This window comes from Synchiropus splendidus, chromosome 1 (genome assembly GCF_027744825.2).
Source record: "Synchiropus splendidus isolate RoL2022-P1 chromosome 1, RoL_Sspl_1.0, whole genome shotgun sequence".
Classification (NCBI taxonomy): domain Eukaryota; kingdom Metazoa; phylum Chordata; class Actinopteri; order Syngnathiformes; family Callionymidae; genus Synchiropus; species Synchiropus splendidus.
The window spans coordinates 42,932,106-42,957,976 of NC_071334.1; the positions used below are offsets into that span (position 1 = coordinate 42,932,106).

The 25,871-nt window shown below is 42.1% G+C and overlaps 2 protein-coding genes across 5 annotated transcripts; both read right to left on the reverse strand.

The window, feature by feature from the left end:
• Positions 1 to 220: 220 nt before the first annotated feature.
• Positions 221 to 5,564, reverse strand: gyg2 (glycogenin 2). Of its 3 annotated transcripts, XM_053886739.1 has the most exons (10): positions 5,415 to 5,564; positions 4,982 to 5,120; positions 4,751 to 4,925; positions 3,773 to 3,935; positions 2,882 to 3,008; positions 2,630 to 2,810; positions 2,368 to 2,478; positions 1,652 to 1,717; positions 1,243 to 1,356; positions 221 to 828 (listed from the first exon to the last, which is right to left on the reverse strand). In XM_053886739.1, the coding sequence occupies exons 1-10, from the start codon at positions 5,419 to 5,421 to the stop codon at positions 673 to 675; spliced, it is 1,239 nt and encodes a 412-aa protein (XP_053742714.1). In that variant the 5' UTR covers positions 5,422 to 5,564; the 3' UTR covers positions 221 to 672. The 3 variants fall into 3 exon arrangements, with proteins under 3 accessions (XP_053742714.1, XP_053742723.1, XP_053742734.1); XM_053886748.1 differs by lacking the exon at positions 1,652 to 1,717; XM_053886759.1 differs by lacking the exon at positions 5,415 to 5,564 and having other exon boundaries at positions 4,751 to 4,920; positions 4,982 to 5,051.
• A 1,108-nt stretch (positions 5,565 to 6,672) lies between these two features.
• On the reverse strand, positions 6,673 to 23,887 carry cd99 (CD99 molecule). 2 transcript variants are annotated; one of them, XM_053851410.1, is made up of 14 exons: positions 23,711 to 23,887; positions 21,461 to 21,493; positions 21,294 to 21,347; positions 19,728 to 19,760; positions 19,542 to 19,580; positions 18,389 to 18,421; positions 18,268 to 18,309; positions 18,147 to 18,185; positions 17,991 to 18,029; positions 17,771 to 17,845; positions 16,404 to 16,427; positions 16,150 to 16,170; positions 9,979 to 10,146; positions 6,673 to 9,066 (listed from the first exon to the last, which is right to left on the reverse strand). In XM_053851410.1, exons 1-14 carry the CDS (start codon positions 23,772 to 23,774, stop codon positions 9,038 to 9,040), a joined length of 693 nt encoding a protein of 230 aa, XP_053707385.1. In that variant the 5' UTR covers positions 23,775 to 23,887; the 3' UTR covers positions 6,673 to 9,037. The 2 variants fall into 2 exon arrangements, with proteins under 2 accessions (XP_053707385.1, XP_053707394.1); XM_053851419.1 differs by lacking the exons at positions 6,673 to 9,066; positions 9,979 to 10,146 and adding an exon at positions 13,469 to 13,639.
• Between the last annotated feature and the right edge of the window lie 1,984 nt (positions 23,888 to 25,871).

Sequence of the window (25,871 nt, forward strand, 5' to 3'; positions counted from 1 at the left end):
TATTGTTATGGAAATGACGCGCGAGCAAACATCGTCTGACTGACAGTTGACTGTGGCGGGATCTTTTGGAAAGAAAGCGGCACAGTGCCCCCACGTGGTCATTATGGCACACAACGTCAGTTAGAAACGAAAGATCATTTTCATACACATCTAGTAATTTAGGTTCACACTTGAAATGATTCGATGATATTTTGTTCTTCGTGTCAATTATCAACACCACTCCTCAGCTGTATTAAACTTTGATGGTTCAACTTGATTGTTGCCTCCAGACAACGTGATTATTGAACCTGTTCGGTTTGACAACACGAACAGTAAAGCTTGGATATTTTGAAAGAAGATGTCGTCGTGATGGACTTTCTTTAATGGATGGACTCATATTTACTCAGCAGTGTTGGATTTCAAACGCATAATAGTCACCATCTGGGCTGTTAAAATGAAGAAAATGCTTCATTTGCGAATCACTTAATAAGAACGTGTGTTTAACAGAGTAGTTTTACCCCATAATTCCAGCACACAGACATGTTTATTTTACACAAGATACAAAACCAAACAAACAAAACAAAATCCTCCCTCTCGTTCTCTTCATCCAACACCATTGAAATGAGATTCAACACTTCTTTATCTTCCACTATCACGAATAAAAGCAATGTTTGATGATGGATTAAGTTCTTCTCACTGCTCAGGCTCAGTCTCAGAGATGCGTTCATCCAGGAAGGAATCCAGCAGCTTCTGAATATTCCTGAAAGCATCTCTGCCTAAATAGTCGGCCCGTCCTTCCTCCCACATCCTGCGATGCTCTAGCTCCTCGTTCTCACGGTCAGCAGCAGGCTGTGAAGAAGAAGAAGAAGCCCCGTCTCAAACTTAGACCTTACAGTTGCTGCAGCCATTTCTTTTAAGCCAATATTTACAGTCCAAACCTGCAGAATTCTGACTTCAGTCAGTTGCTCCAGAAGTCTGATTATCTCAGAAACAGCACAGAGAAAGGCTCGTGACAGTGGTTCCGAGTTGGATCGAAATGAGGTGTCAATTACAGGTGTGGTACGGGTTTTTTTCGTGGTGGGGGATTGTTTTTGTTTTGAGAGACCAACAGAAAAAAGATAATGGAAGATGTGATGTGATGAAGGACAACAAGCAGAGGACAGGCGTGAGAGGATGGTCTATGACACAGTCAGGAAGCAGCTGCACTGTGGGATCACGTGTGCAAGTTGATCGACATTTTGAGACACCGAAAAGTTAACATACTGCTTCACTGTGGTCGGCAGTGCTCTCAGCCTCGTCCATTTCCAAGATTCCTGTGCTTGCAGGTATTTCCCCCATCACCGTCATCTCCTCTGGTGTGTTTTCTACATGTGGAATCTAAACACACACACACACACACGTTATGTTTTGTGGGGACCTCTCATTGCCATAGACCTTTCCCAGCCACTCACCCTAAACCTAACCATCCAAAACAAATGGACTTAACCAGAGCTCTGAACCAAACTGTCATCGAATCATATTTGAAGTCCTCATCCTCCAAATAAGGCTTGGATTTGTGGGGTTCAGCCAAATGGTGCCCACATTGGCATCAGGTTCTCAAAAGTGTTTTGTCAATAATTGGTCCCCACAAGCAAGAATCAGCCAGGTACGTATACACACACAAGTGACGCACCATCCACTTCCCAGGCTGTACTTCTGTGTGCGCCATGACTCCACAGATATCACTTTCATTTGAGGCCTGTGAAAAGGTAGACAACATTTGTAAACTGACCTGTAAACATCCGTTCTACTGAAGGAGGGAATCTAATGTAATCACAGGTCATGTGACCAGATTGGATTCTGGACCTAGTGGTGGGTAGATGACGTATCATAAAACAGTGTCCTAATTTGGAGTGGCTCTTGGTTTAGAAAAGATGTGAGGTTTCAATGAATTAGTTGTATAAGTCCAAACATTTTACAGCAGACAGCGCCATCTGGTGGCCTCTGAAAATCAGGACACTGTTTCTTGGAGCCTCATCAACCTCTTCAATAGTATGTCATGAAGGCACATCTACCCATCACTAAGGGGACCGCCCCAGCTCATATCTTGAAGGTGAAACTCCAAAGTGGGAGGACTGCGATGAGAAACTTGTGGCAGGTCTTTTATTCTGCTCAGTCAAAGCCAGTGAAGCAGAACCTCTGATGAATTTCCAGCATCATGCTCTGGAGCTAACAAGAAACACTGCCTAACAACCCCCTGTAATAATCCCTGTGATGTATTATAAACACAGCCGGCTCCGTTAATAGCCTCATTCATCAAAGGAATTACTGGATTTGCTGGCAAACCCTTTGGAAATGGGTGATTTTCAGTGAACTGTGTGTTGATGAAGATGCGGGCGCCTGGCTCACCGTCAAAGGTGCGGCGTGAGTCGGCTCAGAGGTGGAAGGAAAGTGTGGGAGCAGTGAGTTGGAGCTGTCAAAGTGTCGACTAAACGGCGTGTCAGCCGCTGGTCCTTGGATCTGCAAGACAAGCAAGGCTGTTAGGCGTTGGCATGACGACGGTAGCAGTGAGGACAACTTCCTGGCTAACTAGACACTCTTTGATTATTTGAAGTAAATCTGTGGGTGTTGGAATGTGTGGTGCTGAGTCATGGATGAGCGGCATCATTACTTGTGTCTGCTGGCACTGCCGGGAGGAGGAGGAGGATGATGATGAAGCGCTGACGTATTCTTTCCACCACTGGGAGAAAAAGTCTTCACACAAATACGAAACGCCACGAGCATCTGGTCCGCTGGACCTCCAAGGTTTGTCCGGTCCCAGGAAGTGGACGATCTTTGCTTCGTGGCCAAATCTGTGGGACAGAGAGCACCTGGGACTTGAAGGGCCAGCTCAGAGTGTAGTCTGTGTTCTTTGCCGGCTCACTGTTGGAAAGCAGGGGCATAGCTGTAGACGGAGCTGGTGCTCAGGTTGTAGATGAAAGGCAGGTGTTTCCTGATGTCCTCCACTGGCCAGCCACTGAAGAAGGAGTTGAGCAGACCCTGGTCTCCCCCTGCGATGCAACAGTGCGACATCAGTTATGCTAACTCTATATAATGTAGTGAAGCCAGCTTCCCACACACTGATTCATCTGCTGAACTGAAATGAAACTACACAGCACTCAGGGTTATTTTTAAACTGATCAGACGTCGCTGCACACACACTCTCTCACACACAGGCCATCTGTTGGAGCATCAAGCTCATAAATTATCTGAACTGGGTAATAATGAAGAGATTCAGAATAAAGATTCATGTCATTCTGAATGCCTTTATAATGGCAATCCTTTATCTCCTAAATAAACCTAAAGGATGGATTGAAAATGATTTTAAATGGCTTTAAACGGCGCTTGGTGCTCCTCTTGCTACACACACTCACAGGGAAGAAGCAAAACTTTGAGTTGTTTTTCAAACCTGACGCGCCTCTAGCTTGACCACACTCCTTCACGACAGAGAAACTTAAGTTAGTCTCAAAAGTACAAGTTGTTTTAAGTAAATGCTGATCTATTTTTGTCATACTGCTCACCCCTTTCTTGAGACATTTTGAAACAGATACATTTTCTCCAATTTGTTTCTGTAAATAACATGCCAGTCAGGATGTATAATTTTCTACGGGACTTTCCACTCTTGGGCCTAGGTTCCTTAGGTGGTGAGCCTCCGGATTTTTTAAATGAGCGAAGTGTGCCGTGGCTTAAAACAGGTTGAAAACACTGCACTAATGTTCTACAAACGCCATAGTCCAGCCAACGAATCGCTGACATCCATATGCTGCCTAGTTACCGTCGAAGCTGCCCAGCCTCCGCGCGTGGTCCAGCAGCCTTGCATGAGTTTGGAGAGAGGGTTTAAACACAAACACTCCGGAGTTGAAACAGTCGGGCCAGCCGGGATCAGGAGCAGCTGAGAGTTCATCTCGTTCAAACAGCTCGTCTATGTTACACAGCACCTGAAAGTAGGAGTCAAAGCGTTCAGGTCTGTCTTGGTAGCCTATTGTTGATTTGTTGATCTGTAACAGAGTTGTGTGGGAGCATGATTACTCCTGCCCTTGAGCACTGAGCATCCAGGCTTTCATGTTTGCACTTGCCAAACAGAGGTAGACCCATGTACGTGAACATTATATTGATCCTGCCATTCATGTCGTGTGCTTTTCTGTCTGTCAGGGTCCAACCTTGACTCCCTGGGTCAACTCCTCTGCCATGTGTCATTGAGTTCTAAAGTGTGATGACACGGCAAGTCATGCAACAAAACATGATTTTAAAAGAATCTTGTCTAGTGGTGCACTCAACAAGTTCTAATGTTAAGTGCCGTTGACTTTTCAAGAGCACCTCCTGGAGTAACTCCAGAGACTCACTCGTGCATGAGAGGTCTGTTGCTTATTCCCTAAGCTGATGATTTCACTCAAAAATAAACAGAAATGTCTTGCACAGTGGATAGAAAAAATATACTGTATATAATTAATAGCCCTACGATACATAGATCTGTGCTCGCTTTGGGATATGATTAATAGATTGTAGTGATATTAAAAAATAATAATGCATTGCCTTTCATCACGACAGACTGTGAACAAATGTGTTTTTATGCACTTTTATAATGATAAACAATAAAGCGGCACTCGATTGATCCTACGCCATTGTCACACATGATTTATGAATGGTATGCTTACGTTCAAAAAACAATAACTGACATAGTTACGTTTTTGATTGAAAGGAGACTGGTGAGACTTTGTACTTTCATGTATGCAAAAATACACCATTTGCTCACCAGAGTGTCGGCGTCCAGGAAGACACATTTACTGAACTGTGTCAGAGTCCAGCAGTGGATCTTGGTGAACGTGATCCCCAGCTCCGGACGTCCCAGCACAGCCAGGCGGACGTGGTCCTCACTGTCCATCAGTTCCACCGTGATGACCTCATCAAACAGCTTCTCCAGACCTTTTCTGGTGAGAACAATCAGTTGATATCTGTCGACTCAAGAAGGAGATTCAGCTCTGACCTTGACTGTTCTGAAATGCCCACTGTCACCATGACAACGATGTCGCGAGTTGTCCCATGCCGCCGTAAACTTGCAGCTACTGCCATGGCTCCCTTGCAGTATTCATCTGTGGTCGCCATAGTGACGAAGGCTTCAGTAGCTGGAGGATGGAAACCACTGAAGAATACTTGCATCCAAAAAACATCTTTTGATAAAACTCTACTTTGTACAGACCTATCAGGATAAAAAATCTTTAACATATACTAAATTCACACAATATAGCTGCAGGACTACTGAACGGGTCGTGAAATATTGCACCTAACTCTGTCATATACATTTGCGCACAAATGCCAACTAGACAAAGTTCTACGTCAGCCAATCAGATCACTTTACAGCAGCCAGAGGACTTATAAAAGAGTTACACTCTGTATAGCTGCACCTTTAAAGCCCTTACCTGCCATTGCTGTTGTCGGCTATCCAAGTTTCAGACCCTTCTCTCAGCGGCCATGTGTGCTGCGTCTCGATTACAACAGTCTCACGAGAGTCACATGCCATCGGCCTTGGTGTTCATGTGGTCATTCAACTACTGGGAAGGTTGCGCAACTTGACCCGGAAAATCCCCTCGTTGATGCTCGGACAACACTGACAGTTACATTGCTGACATCAGCCACGTGCAGAGTGCAGGGAGGATTTTCTCATGTTTAAACCATATGTTAGGGTTCAGATGTGGGTCACATGATTGGAGAAGCGGAGAAGTGCGACGCCATTTAGGGCCATATACTCATATTGCTGAATATTTCTTTGGGGAAATATATCTGTATAAGTCTTACGATGCAAATAGATTAGAATAGATGGAAAAACCAACTGAGCTAGAAAATGATTATTGTTATTATTAGCCAAAACCATTGGCTTTCACTGAGTTTATTAAAATACTTTATGTCAAATATTCCAAGTGATTTATTTCTGATGCCTTGTCTTCAGCAACACTTGCAAATTTGGTGTCTCCAAAGCCATAAATCTAAGCAAAGTCACACAAGTTCTTTTTAGAAGATATGGCAGCCAAATATTATTGCTTTTGTAGAATAGTGGTGCTATAAATCACAATAAATACTGTAATATAATGCTTATATAGTTTGTGTATGATTGATGATCATCTGCTCTTTTTCAAATCATTAAATTGTATTTTGTGGTGCAGTTTTTTGGGGGGATGAGGGGTGATTTGTGCAACAACAAAATAAAGGCAAAAATGTTATTTCTATTCGGTGAATACATTTTGATGTACATTCGACTGTAAAAACATATAAAAACGTATTCTAAGTGTAATGAGCTCAAGCGGTCAGCAGATGGCAGTGGCGCAAATGAGTTTCTTTCACCCGATAGACATGAAGAACACGTTCCGTTGCTGAAATAACTGAGAAACCCATCCAAAAAAACACTTCAAATAGTTGGTAAATCCACAGTGATACTTATGAAAAGTGGTATATTACAGTAATTAGATTTTATGTTGTGTTGTTTGAAATCCAAACGGCCGTCTATGCTGGTTTCATTACTATGTACGACTTACGATGTAGAACTCGAAAATGAAGTTAGGATGTTGCAATAGTGACCGACCTTCCCAATTGGAATGCGATGAACTTAACAAAATCAACATATTTCATCTAAGTTTGAGTTTAAATGTTTGTCAGTAACACAGCAGGTCAGCAACAGCAGAGTGTACGACACCATTTTATTTAAGACATTCACCAACAAACAAAAAGCCAAAACGGTTGACGCAGTTTGATAGTAACTCTGAAAGGCGTTTAAGCAGATGTCTGTGCACGTTACAGTATTTACAGCTCACAAAGCAGCATGTCAGAAGAATCACCTCAGATATTCATTTTAACAGTGAAATCATTGGAGAACAAAACTAAAGATACATGTGCATCATCTGCAAAACCTTCTCTTCTGTTGCGACTATTTAAAAAGAACAACATGACAAACATCACTTGCATTCAGTTTCGGGTAACATGCATTTCCACCAGGCGCAAATTTGAAATTAACTTGAAATATTCAATTGAAAAAAAAATAAAAATCAATATGAGACTGCAATTCACTACGCCACCGCTAGGAGACAAACGGCACGAATGAAACTATGGCTAATATTTGACCTAAGATTGGGCGATAAATCGAGATTTGCTCATGAAGGTGAAACTGCAGGAAGCAGCTGTCACTCATGGACACTCGTTGGTCTGAGTGTGACATTCGGAACGCGAAGCATATTGCCCAAGAAATAATCATTAATTCCACCGAGCCAGATGACCAGCCTTTCTAAGGTGTCGCTTTAAGACGGAATCATCCGCTGCCGTTTTGTGTGCGTCAGATGCAGCGTCCTTTGACCACCTGAACCTGAAACCTTTGCAAACGTCCAGAGTGGGAATTTTCATGAAAGACCTGAAGAAGAAAGCTGCTTCCGCTGAGTGCTCACCCTGTCTCTCGGAGCATCCCTCATTTTTACAGTCTAAATAGCGTCATGCTGGCAACAATATTGAGCCTCGTCACAGCAAACGGATGACATCACGGGCATTTTATTTACCTTTAAAGAACTCAAATTGCGCTGTTTTCGCCCGCGTGTCCGCAGCTCTGCCAACAGAGACGATCCACAGGAGGGTAAACAGCGCTTGTATGTAAATAGGATGTGAGGAGTTCATGATTCAAGTTCAGGACATTACGGAGATTGTTTCATGAGTCAGTCTCGATGTTGGACCCGATTTCAAAACTAGAACAAGAGGATCGCTAGAAGTGATCCTCGTGCATCACTTCTAGCAACGTGCACTGTTGCTGTCTGCGGCACAGACAGCAACAGTGCACCTGCGGCTTATAGACCGGTGCAGCTTATGTACGAAAAGGATCTATTTTCTGTCCCCTGCATAGATATCGAGATACATATTGTATATCCAGATATAGCAGAAACATATTGAGATTAGTTTTTTTCTCAATATCGCCCATCCCTAATTTGACCAACATTTGCAATATTGCAAGTCGCTCAAAAAATAAAAAAAATCATCACTGCAACCTTACAATAACAACAAAATAACTGATACAAAATGATGTGACTCAAAAGACCCTCTATTGACACTGACAGACTGATGACATTCATCCTATGGTTGTAATAAACACAAAGCTCCTTCTGCTGGATAATAAGTCCAGACACAAAAACATGAAATGCAGCTCACGAAACACGGGACAGGAAGTTAAGAGACCAAACAAAACCTGTTGCTCCTCGTATTTCATCCTGTCAACAATGATGATTCAGGGAGAGGAACAGACTCTTGTTGAGTTGTATTTTAACGCTGACACATGCACTTTTGACGGCTAATCATTTAGTAGCACAGGTTGGGGTTTGGGAGACAGAAGTACAAAAATGAGGAAGACAGCTTTAGTATTTGTGCGTCCATGCAGCCACAAAGAGACCTCCAGTGCACATGTGAACAGGTCGGCCACTTTGAGTTCATTATTATGGGATAAGTAAAGGAGACCTGTTTACTGGGGAGCAAAAGCACCTTTTGTCCAGCAGAAAATAACTGCCCTCAATAACCCTCAAGTCAAACCTGGTGATCAGCGTGCCAATAAGGCGCTCAAGAATGAGTTATCCCTTAGACGTTCCACTTCCTGTTTACAGCACTACAGTTCAAGTCTCACGTGTGAGACTGTGTGTATAGTGGATGTGCATAGGAGATATGCAGGACTCTCGTGTGTGCCTGTGTACATGCGGACTTGGATCTTCTTCTGTTATCAAATGTGTTCATCAGACACCAGAATTTACAAATGTTCCCGGATCAAGGTGTCAGCTTGTTTCTGTGTCGTATTAAAATGGGGTGCAGCTGAAGGAAGCCGCCGCAAGTCATCACTCACGCGAACGAGGTGTCGAGGCAGCTAAATCGACGGCCAGTAATTTAATGTTGTCAATAAACAATCCTGTGGCTCATGTTTGGACCGCGTGCTGGATATTAGGGGGTACATTTTCGAGGGGCATTACGATCATTGATGTCTCACAAAGAGGCTCCATGATCCAGCTTCTTCTTGTGTAGGGCTGGGAGTCTAAGAATTCCTCATCAAGTTGCTGGAAACTGGGGGGAAAAAAAAGAAACAGGATGAATTTTGAGTTTCAAATGTTCACTTCATTTCATTCGTCACTAGAGGTCAGACTAAAGCAAGTAAAGCTCTCCCCCCTTTCTCTTCCCTGGCCATTCTACTTACATTTAACTTCAACCAATTGATGGTCGTGAGGGCCCCAAACAGGGCCTTCCCCAAACGTTCTGTGACCGTGAATGCTTGGAATTGCTCCATAATATAGCCTGAGTAGCACAGCATCTTGTCAAATGCCCTGTCGGTTCTTCTTAATCCATCTACCCGGTTAGCTGCAGGATAACCGCTTTAGTGGAGGAACTGGCAAAGAACCAAATATTTGGACGTTGAATGGAGCTAGAGGTGGTGCTCAGCGGTTAGCGCCTACTTCACGCCCACACAGTTGTATTTCATGTGCACTCTTTTATTTTTATTTTTACCATGTCAGGTCCGGGGCTCTGTAGGGCTCTCATCACTTTTTGGAGCAAATTGGTTTGATTCTGCATTTACTTTCCAGCCAACTTTTAAACCGCGGAGCAAACTTTGCTGGTGTAAATAACATTTTGGAGGGAGACGTCACTTTTGCCTCTATTAGCGCTGCAGTGCAGACAGTCTTTGGCGTTGTGGTTCCGACATGGGACACTCCCATCATTCTGTCGTGTGTGGTGAAGTTACAGGCGCAACAGGTTTGGAAACAACTGGAAGTTGTGAATTTGACTGGCTTGGCACACCAATAAGGTCACAGGTTCCACTTCCACAGTCCAAAACAGACAGATGTGAATTGGTGACTCTGGATTGTCTGTACATGTGAGTGTGCGCAACAATGTTAGGCCACACATGCTGTGTGTCAGGGTGACTTGTGCCTCTCGCCCCAGACAGCTGGGATCGGCCCTGTGACTCCAGGGGACCCTTACCTTGATTGTCAGACTGGTTGCCACCATGGTGTTTCCCACTCTCCGGGTCTTGCCCTCCCTGCAGCTTGAAGCAGAGTTTCTTTTTCTGGTAGGCAAAGTAACTGGACGCCGCGCCCAACAGAGCCACTCCGATGCTGCTGGCGATTGCCGCGATTGCTCCGGAACTCTCTGCCGGAGGAAAGAGCCAAACTTATCGTATTTTGTTTCACAGAGATGCTTCACAGAACTGATGGGTAGATGAGGTTTCATGACACAGTGTCCTGATTTTACGAGGCCACCAGATGGCACTGTCTGCTGTAAAATGTTTGGACTTAAACAACTAATTCAGTGAAACCTCACAAACTCACAAGATCGCCATCTAGTGGCCTCTGGAAATTAGGCCACTGATTCATACCTCATCTACCCATCCCTACTTCACACATCGGCTTCACTGAAAAACAACAATTCATAATGTCCAATCTTAGCATGTCATGACTGTTCCTAATCATGAATGATACCTTATAATGAGGTATATAGAATATTATAATTGAGTAAAAGACTCAAGAAGCATTATAATGCCAAAGAAACATTATCATTTGAAAAACATGATTATGAGCATTCATAAGGCCTTCCATAAAGCATTATGATGTTTTATGATCGTACTAACAATAATGTTAAGAGTCCAACTATTATCATTTTTTCTCTCTTTTTTATGATTTAAAAAAAGACATTTATGCTTTTCCATCATTCCATCCTTTCCATCAGTGATCAGACGTATACGTCATATATTGTTGCCTCTTGGTCATTCAGAATCAGGCCAGTAAAGAGTCTGTAAAAAAACATCAGGTTTCGACTGATCACAACAAACTTGAACTGGAGTTTCACATGAGCACCAGACAGTCAGGCTCTTCCTCTTGTTGTCCCTTCAGGGCTACATATCTCCAAGTCACAGTGTTGTCCTTGACTAGTCATTTCTACCATTAAAACCACAGCCTTTTCGTTTATGATCTGAAATGCCACCGAGTGACAAAGGTGCGCTGTGGCCGACATCACACACGTGGTGAAGCAGAAACAGACCTGAACAACATGGTGAAACATGGTGAAGCAGCGACTACAAATAGTTGTTCGCAGGGCAAGGTGTGGCACCCGTCAGGACTGAATAATCCCACTCATTCTCAGCTTTCACACCACAGTGAGTCATGCGTGAGGGCGGGTTCTCCTCTGATGCTCAGTACAACAACAGGGCGTCAGCCAGAGAACCGCTGTGCGTGCCAGCCTGCAGCGTGACTAACTGCACAGGAATCTTCCGCACTTGGACATTGTCTTTCTCCCCCAAAAAAGCCTGCAGCGCCTCTGCACTGAGGAAACATCTGTGCTTTAGCACCCAGTCCTGCAGGTTAGAATCACACCTCCATCATCCACGCCAACACCCAGGCTGCTTAAATTGGGTTTGGTTTTAACTGCTAACAACAACTGCATTTAAAAGGTGAACGCTAAAATAAGCTGGAACCAGGCCCCACCACGATGCAGGTCAGCCCATAGCCACCAAATCTACAGCCCTTCTCAGGTGTTCCCAGCTCTCCAAGAGAGATTCTGACTGTCACCTACTCCAATGCAACGTTGGAGTAGCTGACAGGAAACGTTTTCCTTGGTTTCCAAGAATATTGCTCACGTCATCAGAGATTCTGGTGCACTCTATAATAGGTCTGAATCACCGGACGACACAGCACCACTTGTGCTATCACAGAACACACTTGAAAGGAAATCTTGTGACAGAAATGTCAACACTAACTAGCATTATTCTGACCTGAAGCATTGGAATAAGCAGCTTTTAGAAGAACCATTTACCACCAGTTGAATCTGGAGCTGAAACATCAGTGCTCCGGTAATGAGCTGACTCTTCTCATTCTACTCTTCTTATATTTTCCCTCCATCGGCATCTAATTTCATCTCCTTCATCATGGGGGTTTAGCTGATGACATCACATTGTATGATGTGGCGCACCTGGAATTGGTGCCTGAAAAGCGTTCCCAGAGAAAGAAAGTTTACATGCAATACATCTGTTATTTGAATATTTTTTTGTAATTAATTCACCAAAATTAATCTCTTCAAGTACAAGGCCCAGTTCCTTCTCCAACTCAACAAATACGGACCCTTTATGTTTCATCTGTTTCATACTAAAACATGGAGATCCTCTTTGTCTCTCCATTGTCCTAACTAAAGCTGTTGATGCCAACGGAAAAACTTACACCAAGCCGCAAGATCTTGAAGGTCAGTCGACCAAACAGTCGCTTGAACTGATCCATAAAAAAAGATGTGTTTAACGGTATTTAAAAAGTAAAAGCCTTGTAGAGTAAAGAACATGGCTGAATAGAAGTACAGAAAAGGTTTATTTTAAAAATCCATCAAAATCTTTTTATAAGTTGACATAAGATACAACTGAGACAGCAGCAGAGACAAACATTCAGCGGAATCAAATGAAAGCTTAGCCGAGCTTATTTTATCTGATGATTCAATGACGAACAAACACATAGGTCTGTTTTCTGACAGGTTTCTCAAGCACTGTCATAAATCCTCATTCCAAGAGCCACAAAAAAGGTAAAAGCCAATGAGAAGTTTGTTCTTCAGAGTCGAGAATCTGGGCTATGAAGACTATTCCTGCCAATCGCCTCTCCTGGCTGTTAGGCAGGCGTGTTCCAACGTGACAGAAAATATGCATGTTTGGTTAGGCAGGGGTAGAAAAGTCAACTTAATCTGACGGGATTCGCAAGGCAAAATGTTCTCATGTCACTTCATGTATTCCTTAGAGATGTTCTGATCTAAGCAATGCTTTGTCATCCATGTGAGCAGTGTGAGTGGTTTGAAATTTTCATGTTCATAGAAGATGGCAACAGTTTGGAAATTGGCCCGAGGACAACGGGAAAAAACACAATTCAGTCCGATATCACTGATCCTTCAACGTCTGTATTGACAGGGGATTAATTCATGGGCTCAAATGGGGTAGCATTCCCAATAACTGAATAGAAACCATGTTTGATCTGAGTCATTGGCTTTGTTATGGGATTAAGCAGTAGGGCTGTCAATAGATAGATAGATGAATATTTTTATATCAATTAATGGCACTTAAAATGAGTTGACGCATGATTAATGGCAAATTAATCCCACAGTTTGTATCTGTTCTAAATGTAGATTCAAGGAAGATGTTCTCAACACCAGAGTAGCCATTAGAACTGACACAAAATGTGTGAGTCATTCGCTATTAATTGCAGGTTAACTGCAATTTATTGAGATAAAGATTTGAATGTATTTACAGCCGTATTAAATAGAATAGAGACCACAGTGACAAGCAAAATTGATTCATTTTTCACCCAGAGACAACTCAACACCCATCCACATGAAGATGAAATAAATACAATAAAAAAGCAGTCAGAACTCATCAGTACCCAAACTCAAAGGAAAAGTAAACACACACTTCAGATCCTTCAGTCACAGTGACTGTACAGACAGTTGACCTGAGATTCGAACTAGCGACCTGGCGGCTAGGGTACAGCTTGTAGCAGATCCATGGCCCTCTCTAACAAGGGGAACAAGGTTTGCTTAACGTTGGCCAGCCACAAAAAGAATTCCTCTGGCATGTTAGCATTTATCAGCTTCAGGATTTGGTCCCACGGCAGGTCTGGATCTGCAACGACACAAATCGAAGCAGGATTTTAGCCATTGGAGCCAGACCGGCCAGCTACGGCCAGCCGCAGAACTTCAGTCCTGGTATTATAGTCACCAAATTTTTAAGTCTTTATAGGGAAACAATGACTCAACAATGGCTCACTCTTCTGTTGCCATTAGCTACACATAACTTGATGAGTCGGTGGAATGTCCTTCAGCCATCTCCTCTGATGCCGCCATCTCACAAATTCTCTCTCGCTGACTTCCAAGGAGGCGCTAGCAGCAGAGTGCAGTATAATTCTCAAGCTCCGTAACAGAGTCCAGAGCCTGACCGTCATTCCATCACGTTTTTTTAAACTTAGCTTTACAAGTTAATTAATTAATCAATGTTAATCCAACGCTCTCAAAGCTGCTAATGTAGATTTCCACTTCGACCATCATGTCATCTCTACAGGGGTCGCAGTTGGGCTGGATTATTTTGATTCATATTATAATCCCGATTTTTCAACAATTTAAGGTTATGTTGTCATTGAACTTTCAAACTTTATTCAAAAATGAACGACAATAAAACAATGCGTAAAATATAAATAATAATTTAACAGTGATATTTAAACTTCGGGCCACACAGCAGCCTAGTGCTTCGCACTCTCGCCTTGCAGCAAGACGGTTGTGGGTTCGACGGCCGGGTCGGTCGACCTTTCTGCATGAACTTTGCACGTACTACCTGTGTGTGCGTAGGTTTTCTCCGAGTACTCCCACAACCCAAATACATGCTCACTAGGTTAATTGGACACTTGCCCCTAGGTGTGCATGTGTGTGTGAATGGTGTGTGTGTGTGCCCGGCGATGGACGACACCTGTCCAGGGTGTCCTCTCTGATCCAGCACTCCCAGCAACCCAGAACGGGACTAAGCTGAGGTTCATGGATGACGTATGTATGTATTTAACCTTCATCATGCAGGATAAATGTTTCTCTCTAGAAACTCCAATTTGCATGGTCTGGGTTTACAGAACAGTAGATAATATTTCCAGTTGAGTAGGCACTTGACCTGAATTTTTCTGATGTTATTTAAGATGTGATTTCACATTCCAAGCTTTTTTAGTCATTTTTCATGACATCATCACTACTATATTTGAGCGCTCTTCCTGCGTCTCTGCAGCCTGATGAATGACAAGGATTGTAAGGAAGCTTGATTTTATCACCTCTGTCTCAGGTTGAGCGCAAGCGATAACAACAACTAATTCACCTCACATCTTTTCTAAACAGAGAGTGCCATATAGTGGCCTCTGAAAATTAGGACACTGTTTCATCAACCCTGCAACACTGTTTCATGACACCTCTTGTAGCCATCACTATTCGTGCTCCATTGACACCAAAAGGAGTAATCTGGATGAACTTCAAATACTTAAGTTCATGTTTGACGATGGTTTGAGAGAATAAACATTTGCTTGGAATATTAAACTTGTGTTAGTGACTGGCTTCTCTAACTGTTCTCAACTCATTATGATGAAAGAGGAGCTGAAGACATTGTGTTAATATTAACCATAAGCTAAACAGTAGATGCTGAATGCACACTTCAATCTAGTTCACCTGTTGCGTCGTGAAGTGAGGACTTTTAGGGAGAGCCTCGAGGCGGACGGGGCTGTGATGTCACCATTCTTAAAATTATCTGGATCAGTCGCACACACAGAGACAAGGATCTGCCATTTGCAGAGTAACTCACTCTGGGTTTGAAAAAGTACTGTATCCAATACGGGCTCTCAATAAATTCTATGTTTCAATCTCAATACGACCAACACCGTGTGGACGAGGTCACAGGCCTTACGGATCCTAAACCAAGAGATTCCACCGAGACACTGTCTGGGAAACTGTTCCAGGTTATTGCGGTAAAAAGGCATCTTTTAAATTGATAAGTTGAAACAGGAAATCATCGATGAAGGCGCAGTGTAAGGGCACATCTGGTTTTCCCCAGTAACCGTTTGCAGCTAATTTCCTTCAAGTTGCAGCACAACACCTCCAGCAGCAACATTCCTTAAGGAAGCCAACAGTCTCCGGGAAAGAAACTGCTCATTTTAAGAGCCTCCAGTCAAGTTCGAACTTTCCACCACATCAACTCCACTGACACCTCAGTGCTGACCAACAACTGCTTGTGTTCCAGCAGTTCTCGTTCCCCAAATACTGTTCATGGACGGGCTACAGAACCACAAGGTGAAGTGGTGAGTACCATAACAAATTGAGTGTTACACAACAGAATATACTGTACATGTTTGGTGACAGAAGAAAATCACTTGTGTTTCTAATACCCACGTGCCAGGGCTCAAACAGAAAAGCTCCTTGTGTCAGATCAATGTGAAGCTACAACTCAGGATTCAGTGCCAAACAGAGATGAGTCACTCAATTGCAGCTGAAGAAGACTCATTTGGGCACAATTAAAACCTCTTCCTGAGAGGCAGGAAAACACCCTTAACACCCCCCCTCAAACAGGAAACACGCCGGCAACAGCAGGGAACAGATACGTAAGGGGCTTACCTTTAGGCTGCTCGGCGCCACCTATGAGAAACACAGAAGATTTCAAATATAAACACATTCACACATACAGTACAGTGTGGCGAACACAACCCACATGACTTTCTAAGGGTTGAACTTTGACCCTCATTAAAGCTGCATTCACTTTTGCACGGAGCCTCTTGCTAGACTTTGGAATTATTTTACTGTACAACACTATCACTCAGTATAGATCAGATGCATCAGAGGCAGCCATTAGTGCAACACAGGACACTCACCGTTTGAGTCATAGCCAGAGTTTCCTGAAATCACAAGAAAAAGACAAAACGCTTAGTCACTTCACTAGCATTCATCTAACATGTGGCAGAAAAATTTATATTAAACCGCTTCCATCTCATGAATGAGGTATCAGTTTCATCAAATGAAAGAGACTGTGTTTTATTTTTGATAGTCTCTGCTGTTGTCAGTCTCAAATAAAGTCCATGCTGATGAAGACATGTGGCTTTCATTTTACTTTCTCTTTTTTTGGGTTCAAATGTGACTGCTTCCAAGCTCTAACTAAAAGGAGGAGGGTTTTCCCTCCAGTCTCTTCAAAACCTCACTGCGGAAACCAATGTTTTAATGTTTAGAGGAGTGTGGAAAAATTCCGATGAGCAAGCTGATGTTCTGCTGCAGCAACTCAAGAGGGCTACATTTCCATCCAGAGCGTTCTCTTTTATTAATCATTATTATTAACCCAGGTCTCACACGTTTCCTCTTTATTTGAATTTCTTTGTTGTCCACGGTGTCAAGTGTCAAGCACGGCCGGTTCCGACCGTCGTCAAGGCAACGCTTCAGCGTGTGATCCAAAGTCTGCATGGTGGTCTACACGGTGTTGAAGTGTGCGGCTTTGTTCAACATTACTAGCCTGTTCAGTGTGGCTAAGGTAGCTGCTACCAAAAGGACAAGAATTGAATTTGTTGCCGGATTACATACAGTATATTAAAAAAATAAAAATAAATAGCGACGCTACTTAGTGTCACCGAGTCTGTTCATCTCCGCCCACAAGCAGGGCACACTGGACCTTTAACTCACTGGGTCCGGAGACTGGATGTGGTCAAACACGCTTGTTGGAATGTAAAACCATAAAAAATAAAAGTAAAAAAATGTCCGCCTGCATGAACATTGATGACGTGAGGCATCATCACTGTTGGCTAAGAGATGAGTATCACCAGCGGATACAAAAAAAAAAAGATGTTCCAGTAAAAAGTGATGTACCAGTCAGATGAGTGAATTTACTTCCATCGCAAACTTTGGGTTGCTAAAACTATTAAACAAATTAAAAGCATGAAAAAAGACTTTTTTCAATGAGCTTTAGTAATTAAACTCAAGATAATAAATAAATAAATAAATTGATCGAGCATGTTGAAGACACGTTCATTACTGACTCATAGCTAGTCTCGTTAAAATGAAGCTTCCTGTTCAGTGCACTACAAACCAGTTCAGTGACGTTTTCATACATTTATAGCCCTACGGCCGTCGGCACGAAGGAGTGGCAGAAGTCTTCCCTGCTTTGAAGCAGCTTCAAATGGTTTCATAATTTTAATATAATATTTTAATATTTCAATATCTACAAACAGGGGAACCAAAAGAGGTTAAGTCCTACCTCCACTGGACTGACCTCCATCGGGCTTGTAGCCTCCAATGTCCATCAAGTCTGAGTCGCTGAAGGCGCCGCCACCTATTGAAGACACACAGAGCCCATGCATGAGGGAGTGTTTCTTTTCACAGATAAAAAGTTAGCGTCAGACAGAAATACATTTTTAGGAAGCAAGGAAACACGTTGCCTGGTGTAAATTCAGAAAGCAGATGTGTCATATTTTTACCTCCTCCACCTGGGTTTACGGCAGGTTTTTTGGGGTCATCTGTAAGGATGAAACCAAGGTCAACATTTATATAATTCTGAAAAATGACCAGTGAAATAGCTTTAGAGAAGCCAATTAGTCTCGTAACATTGATGTTGCGTAATTCAAAATGATTACCTGGACCAAGTGCATCTTCCAAGTCAAAGCCGGCATTTCCTGTAATACATCAAATATTTGTAACTTCATTTCAAATGTTTGGACACATGAAACAGATAAAAACAAATCAATAACGGCAAACCTCCAGATTTGGGTTTCTTGGGCTTCTCAGGTACAGGCTCATCTAGAAAGCAGAATAATATTCAAAACAAAAAGCTCACACCTTCATCATTTGAAACCATCATTTGAAGATCTTGCTTTACCTGGTCCAAAGGCATCCAAGAGGTCTAATCCATCTGAAGGAGGGGAAACAAGAATATGACTATTTACTGTGTTCAGGAGGAGTCTTTCAGATATTCTAAATTTTCTTTTCATTCACAGCAACAAGAAGGAACGGATATAAATGGATCTACGGAATACAGCATGCATTCTTCACTAAAAGAAATGCATATAGTTAGGTGCAGAATTGGAAAACAATTGAGGGAATGGGGGACAGCCATTTTCTGACACAAATGATCATGTTTTAACTTGGGGTACGACTTAAACAGATCAATTTCATTTCATAATTACAGGCAAAAGCAGTTAATGGATCGCATATAAACTTTTACAGCGGACAAGTGCACCGCATTATACAATGTGATACCATAACTGAAACATCTGTGAGGGATGAGACTAAAAGAGATTGCACTAATGGATGGAAAATTTAAATTAAAAAACCTATGGAGAGAAGCGCAAAAAATAGGCTGAGGTCCTCCAGGGGATTGGCTCTGTTGGCACATCTGGGGACACGCGGGCGAAAACGCCGCATTTTGAGCACTTTACAGTAAGTAGAACACCTGTGATTTCATCGCTCTGATGTGACAAGGCTCAATATTTTGGGATCATGACCCTCTTTAACCTGTAAAAATCCAAATATTACCTGCATCACTTTATAAGCCACAGGGTTCAGACAGCGAGAAAAAAAGTAGCGACTTATAGTCCTGAAATTACAGTAAAAGGTTTCGACAAGGGCTGTCAATAGATAACAATTTTTTATCCCAAGTAATCGCACTAAAGCTGAGTTAACTCACAAAGGGCAAATGAATTCCACGTTTTGTATCTGTTCTAAACGTAGCTAAAAGGAAGCAGAGTGGCCAATAATGTTTCCAATGTTATGCTGTTAGCATGTTGTTGAGCCTCTTCAGAGCCTCTGAGGTTATTCTGAAGAATGTTCCTGACAGTAACTGTTATGTTGGGCTGCTGTTTCCATGAGGAAAGCATTATTGGCCACTGTGGTGTTGAGAACAGCTTCCTTTAAGCTGTGTTTAGAACAGATCCAAAATGTGATTGTGAAGAGGTTCAGACCTAGTTTAGACACATAAACAGAAAAAGAATTAAAAACAAATCAAGAAGCAATTATTAATCCCAACTGCCAACCTCCAGATTTGGGTTCCTTGGGTTTCTTAGGTGCAGGATCTACAAAGCAGAACAATAGACGCCAATTAGAATAGAGTATTTCAAAACAACAAGATCACATCTGTTCAGTTATTTACATGGAAGAGAAAGGTAAGAATTCAATTTTTTTTTTGCTAATGACATCACCATTCGAGGATCTTGTTTTACCTGGTCCAAAAGCATCCAGGAGATCTAATGTATCTGGAGGAAGGGAAACAAAAATAGGACCGTTAACTGTGTTCAAGACAAGTTTAAGAGACATTCTAGATTGTCTTTTAATTCACAGGGACTGGAAGGACGCAAAAGATCTAAACTCGATCACTGTGGGCACATCACTCACACGAATACAGCATGCTTGGTCTATTATGACTTAATCTGCTTTATCTTTGCTTTCTTCGCAAGAAAACTGCATGCAAATGATCATGTTTTTGAACGGCGTTGTTGCTCATAAATAAATCCCAAATCAATCATTTCATTATAGAATTAACATGTATTTTCAATAAGAATTTCAGAAATCAGGATTAAGCAGAAGAAAATCCGTAAGTGAGTGCATCAGGTTGAATCCCTGCAGCTTGCTAACAAAGTGATCCATCTTGCTGAAACCGCCGAGGACTGAGCAGTGTTTGGTATCCTGTAGTTTAAATGAATGAGCCCTTCATTTTCCTGTGTGTCTACTGCATATGTGGTCACTCACGTATGATTCCTCCGCAAAACAGCCTTAGTCACTAATATAGAGACACTGACACAAAGGGGCTATGTTTGTACGTCACAGTCCAGGAGGGAGAAATGTACATGTAGTCAGTGCAGAACCACGCCCATCACTGAGTACTCTTGAAATGTCATCAGATCCCACAGCTAAGAATAACATTGAGCCTTCAGCAAGCCCACATTCAGGTCATGGTGTCGCTCTTGCTCACTCTCACATGCTCCTCGCTAAATTTAACCAAAAGAATAGCTTCAAATGTGTTTTTATTTTGGTGCACAGACCATCATTATGTCATGAACTTACACTGAAGTAGAGACGGAAATACGACAGAGGAGTCCTGCACTTGAGTATCAAGTCAATGAATTTAGCTCAACTTCAATAATGTATTAATATCAGCTGTAAAAGCAAGTGACAGGCAGATGGGGCTTCATAAAAAATCTATTCATCCTCTGCTGCTTATCCGTTGCCAGGTTGCGGGGGCAGTGGCTTCAGAAGGTAGCACCACATGCCCTTCTCTGGGGCAACATCCACCAGCTCCAACTGGGGAATCCCAAGAATCTCCCAGACCAGTGAAGAGATCTCATCCCTCCACCTGGTCCTGGGTCGACCCCTTGGTCTCCTCCCAGCTGGCCATTCCTGAAAAGGGAGGCGTCCAGGGTGCATCCTCATGAGACGCCTGGACCACCTCAACTGACTCCTCTGAACATGGAGAAGCAGCGACTGCACTCCCAAGTGACAGAACTCCTCAACCTATCTCTAAGGGAGATGTCTGCCACCCGTCGGAGAAAACTCATTTCAGTCGGTTGTATCTGGGAGAGCAGAGCTCATAACCATAGATGAGGGTCGAGATGACGATTGATCGGTAAATTCAGAGCTTCTTAAATCAATGGGTTGTAAAAACCACTTCAATGAAACCACACAGAAGATAATTTCTAGACTGACAGGGCCACCTACTGAGCTCGGAAAATAGGGACACTGCTTCATGAAACCTCATCAGCACATCACTGAGTCATGAAACACACACATACCATCATTTTTAGGCTCTGGGGCTTTGGGCTTCTGGGTTGGCTGCGTATCTTTAGCTGTACGGAAAAACAGAAGTAGAAAAGCATAACATATACTGTATATATATATATATTTTTTTTTTTTTTATTTTTTTTTTTTTTCCAAAATGTGGCATAAAAACTGGGCTTACGGGATTCATCTAGGGCATCACCGAGGTCAAACCCTGTAAAACAAGAAGTTGAGAGTCACTTATTTTTGGAATACAGAACAATAGAGATGGGCCGATGAAGCGTCTAGAAGAAGAGAAGAGTCTGGAGTACCATCTAGTGGGCCATAAAAAATGAACACTGTTTCATAATGCCTCATCAGCCCGTTAATACAAAACAAAAGTAGTCAGGTTTCCATCCGAAAGTTTCAGCATCTTTTAGAAATTTTGTGAAAGTGCACAAAATGAATACAATTTTCATACAAAAAGATTTTCACAATAAATCAATGTATACGTGGAGATGATCTATGTAAGTAGTAAACTAATATAATGTAATTCATGCATTATTATATTATGGAAATAGTAATGACTGGTGAAAATTGAAATAATAGTTATAAATATTGACTGTTTTAGTTCCATAGTTTCACTTTGAGGGCCACCAAGGTCTGGCTTAGAAGCTTTTTAAAAATTACATCTTTAAATCTCGGAAGCTTTGAAAGTGGACAAATATCATGAGAGAATTGTATAAGAAAATGAAGGTTACATACAAAAAGATATCATGGCCATAAGTCAAAGTATCATGATGAAATGGCAGCAGAGCAACATGACATTATTATTCAAGACAAAGGCTAACGACAAAAGGTTAAAAAGGTGTCTGACATGATTAATGACACAGTTTCACAACAAAATATGACACATTAATCTTTTAAGTCTCTATGAAACCAGACTGTCTGACGTGCTACACCACACCAGAGTTACCAGTTTCCTTTTCTTCAATTAGACTTGAACTGAGTTGTCAGTACAACATCAACAGGAAGGAGAGTGTTTATGTTATTATAGTGATTGTCATACTAAATTACGGATGAAAAACAATACTGTTGACCAAGCTGGTGATGAACCAGACTGACAGTCTTGGCTGATCATAATGTCCAACTGCCTTGCGACTCCGCAAGTTGGAGTTCTGAAGTGAACTAAAATCAGTCGTCAGTCACGGTATCGAAGGGAAGTACAGTGTTTATGTGATCATAGAGACACAGACTGCGGCAGGTTGCTAGGCAGAAGCATCCGGCCCACTGAGTCACTAAAGCATATGATGTGCTGCTTACCCTGAACCAAAAGGGCTAGACTTGGGGGTAATGTAGTCAAGTTTAGTTGCACTACTGGATCCTCAAAAACTATCTGCTTTATTTCATACTGTTCCACCTAAACAGACAGCTTCTCAAGTGACATGAAACGCATGTTGGTCCACATACACCATTCGCAAATCTTGCTTAAAAAAATAAAATAGGAAGCAGATAGAGGTGGTTTTGCTTCCTCCTCACATGGCAACCCACCACATGAACATTACTGAATCACTGTAGTTAACATGAGACTGAAATTAGGGCGTCATGACTTATTTTCGCTGTAGCATTTACACACGTGCAAAGTGAAGTTTAATATACTGTACATGCTATTTCATGATTCCTGATGCAACATTGAACCATAGATTCCATAAGATAATAAATATAGAATGTGATTTTTGTTCAGTACTTATTCATCTTTTCTGAAGCATCATCATAATACACACATGTGAAGAGTTACAATAGAACTTGGATGTTCGGGGTGGCCATGGAAACAGTGTAGTTTTTCCATACACCTCTTTATATTACCAAACCTATGATGGAAAACAATTTAGAGAACTTACACAATAAATATGTGTGTTGTGATAATTTGTTGCCTGTCTCTTGAAAGCTTGTCTTACAAACAATTTTATTAACAACTTGGTCAAGTGTCAACAAAAACCCCACCTTTCAGGACAATCCATATTTATCGTTCTTAGATGCTTTTTAGGTGAAAGAAAAGGGGGAATTTTTTATTTAGAAAGGGTGTGGCTTCCACAGACGCCTTGTTTTTATTGTAGAAGTGAATTTTATTTCAATACTTCCAGTCTCATACAGTTCAAGGTGTTTCTTACTATCACTACTCACTTGCATATGTTTTGAAATGACGACATAAATCAGTTGGCACATATGGACTGTCACTTTAATTGGCATGTGTTGTCGACGCATTTATACACGTTTCAGTGCTAACAAAACTGGTCCTGGACATGAAAAAATATATCTTCCTTTGCAGTTTTAGTTCAGTACATTGCAATAATAGATAATAAAGTAAACAGTTGGCGTACAAACTCTTGCTAGTATCAGAATCGTCATGGAAACTTGTCGAAGTTTCACAAGTTCAGTCCACAGTACGTACCGTCTTGTGAAAACGTCCCCGTGAGGAGAAACGCCAGCAAAATGATCCTCAAAACGAACTTCATGGCGGTTTTCTTTGTTTGCAGTTCGCTCTCTGGCTTCCCTTCCAGGACACTTCAGGTCGAGTGGCACCGAGAACCTCGCCCGGAGTCGGGTTACGTGAGCGGAGTCTGGCGGGGAGGAGTTGCTGGGTGTGGCGGCCGAGACCGAAGCGCCAGACTTCGACCCATTTCAGCCTGTTTGTGGCTGAATAGAAATAAAAATATATATTAATTTATTGATATCAATCAATATCGACTGATTGAAAATATTCAATATCTAACATAAATATTAATATATATATTTTATATTGATTGATATATTGATATAACCTTTCGAATCGTTTGTTTTAGTGTGCTTGTAATACTTAACTCAAATACCGTTTTAAACAACAACGGGTGACGAACTGCAGTGACTGTCATGGCTGATCACAGCGTCCGCTCCGCAGGTTTGAGCTCTGACGTCAGCTGAATTTTTGGACAGAGCAGAACCACGCCAACAATCGATTCTTGTGCAATATAAAACCCCATCTGAATTGGAATCATCTGCTGAAAAGGGGTAATTGCACTACACTTGAATGACTGCTCACATCAATCTTCCACCACTTCTCTGAGTCCCGGGGGCAGCGACTGCAGTGCAGAGGCACCTGTGCACTGATCCTGTGTTTTCCATGCCCTCCACACCAGGGTCTTCTCTCACACAAGGAAATGTGCATCCTTTTTTTCTTCAATCAATCTTCTTCAACTTAGACTAGCAAAGCTGTTGACCAACTTAGGAGCCAGTCAATTGTTTCTAGGAATAGACTGATGCCTTGCTCTCGGATCTCTGTGGAGTTTTGGATGGCAGCTTGGGTCCTGACGTCGTAGTTGAACTGAACAACCCGCCAGTCGTGTTCAGTATTTTGAGAAGGTAAGATGTCTGAATGTTCTCTGAGTAGTGGTTGCTTAAGTTGTCTTCGGTGTAATCCGTGTCATTTCATTAACTGTTGTTATTTGTTTCGTTCTTTGGTTTCGTGAAAACGTTTTGTAAATTGTTTCTCCATGCGTTTAAACTTGAACATTGTTTTTTTATACTAATTTTAGTCGTGTTCTGTATGTTGAGGAGGATTGAAACAGAGTAAAAAAGTCCATCCACAACTTCTGAACCGTAGCCACTCGTCCTCTTTTCACTCCACCCTGCACATCAAACCCCAACAAACACAACACAAAGGACCGGCGGGTGCAGCATCGTCGAGGCAGCAGACCGGCGTAGAAGTTTGGGTTACAGAACCATACGGTCAATTACCGACTGACCATGGCACACCAATTGATGTCGAATGGATCTGTGGCCACCTTGGTGATTTTGGACGGAGAAGACGCTTCCTTCTGTCTGTATTTGCATATGTTGTTAGCGTAGAGCTGAGCTACCATCTGCGGTCCATTTGCGCCCATAATATTTAACATGAAATATGAAATGCACGCAAGACAATGATTCTGTGAATGAAGGGCTAGGTGGAGGTCTGCACTATGAAAGTGCCTTTTTATTGATTTTTATTGATACATGCTGTTAGTGTTGCAGTCTGACAGGGTTCTGGACCAGCCAACTTCATAGGTATCTTTTCATTGATCAGGAAAATGTCTGGCTGATCAGGAGCTCTAGTTCCACCCCTTGTTTCCTGTACATAAAACAAAAGCTTCTTAGTCAGAGCATAGCCTTTCACTTTGAATGAAAGAAACGCACCCAGAGCTTTCATCAGCAGGTCCTTGTTCTCCATTTGGTTCTTGATGATCAGGTCGAGCTTTTGAGCGATATTAGCTGCGCCGGGGACAGAAGGAGAGTTTCAGAAATTGTTTTGTCTTTGGATGAAATTATTTATGAATCTCTCCAGGATATAAATTCTTGGAAAATGTAACAGACTTACAGTCTTCAGAGACTCTGTCAACAGCTTTGGGAAGGTATCCGTTTGGAAATCAATGCAAATGTATGAGTTACAGAGTCTGGAAAAATCTCTATATCCAGTTGTATTTTTGTCTTACCTGGATGGAGAGCATCAGCCAGATTGAACCCACCTGAAAGAATGTCTGAATTAGATCAACAGTGAGTCTTAAAATGCATATATATATATATATATATATATATATATA

Coding starts and splice junctions, on each gene's coding strand:
- gyg2 (XM_053886739.1), bottom strand. Junction 1,718..2,367: donor CTCACGCCGCACCTTTGACG/GTGAGCCAGGCG, acceptor ACCTTTTCACAG/GCCTCAAATGAAAGTGATAT. Junction 829..1,242: donor CTGCCGACCACAGTGAAGCA/GTATGTTAACTT, acceptor TCTTCTTCACAG/CCTGCTGCTGACCGTGAGAA.
- cd99 (XM_053851410.1), bottom strand. CDS start 23,774: ATGAAGTTCGTTTTGAGGATCATTTTGCTGGCGTTTCTCCTCACGGGG. Junction 18,422..19,541: donor CAAGGAACCCAAATCTGGAG/GTTGGCAGTTGG, acceptor CCCCTCCTTCAG/ATGGATTAGACCTCTTGGAT. Junction 18,030..18,146: donor GGAAGATGCACTTGGTCCAG/GTAATCATTTTG, acceptor TCATCCTTACAG/ATGACCCCAAAAAACCTGCC.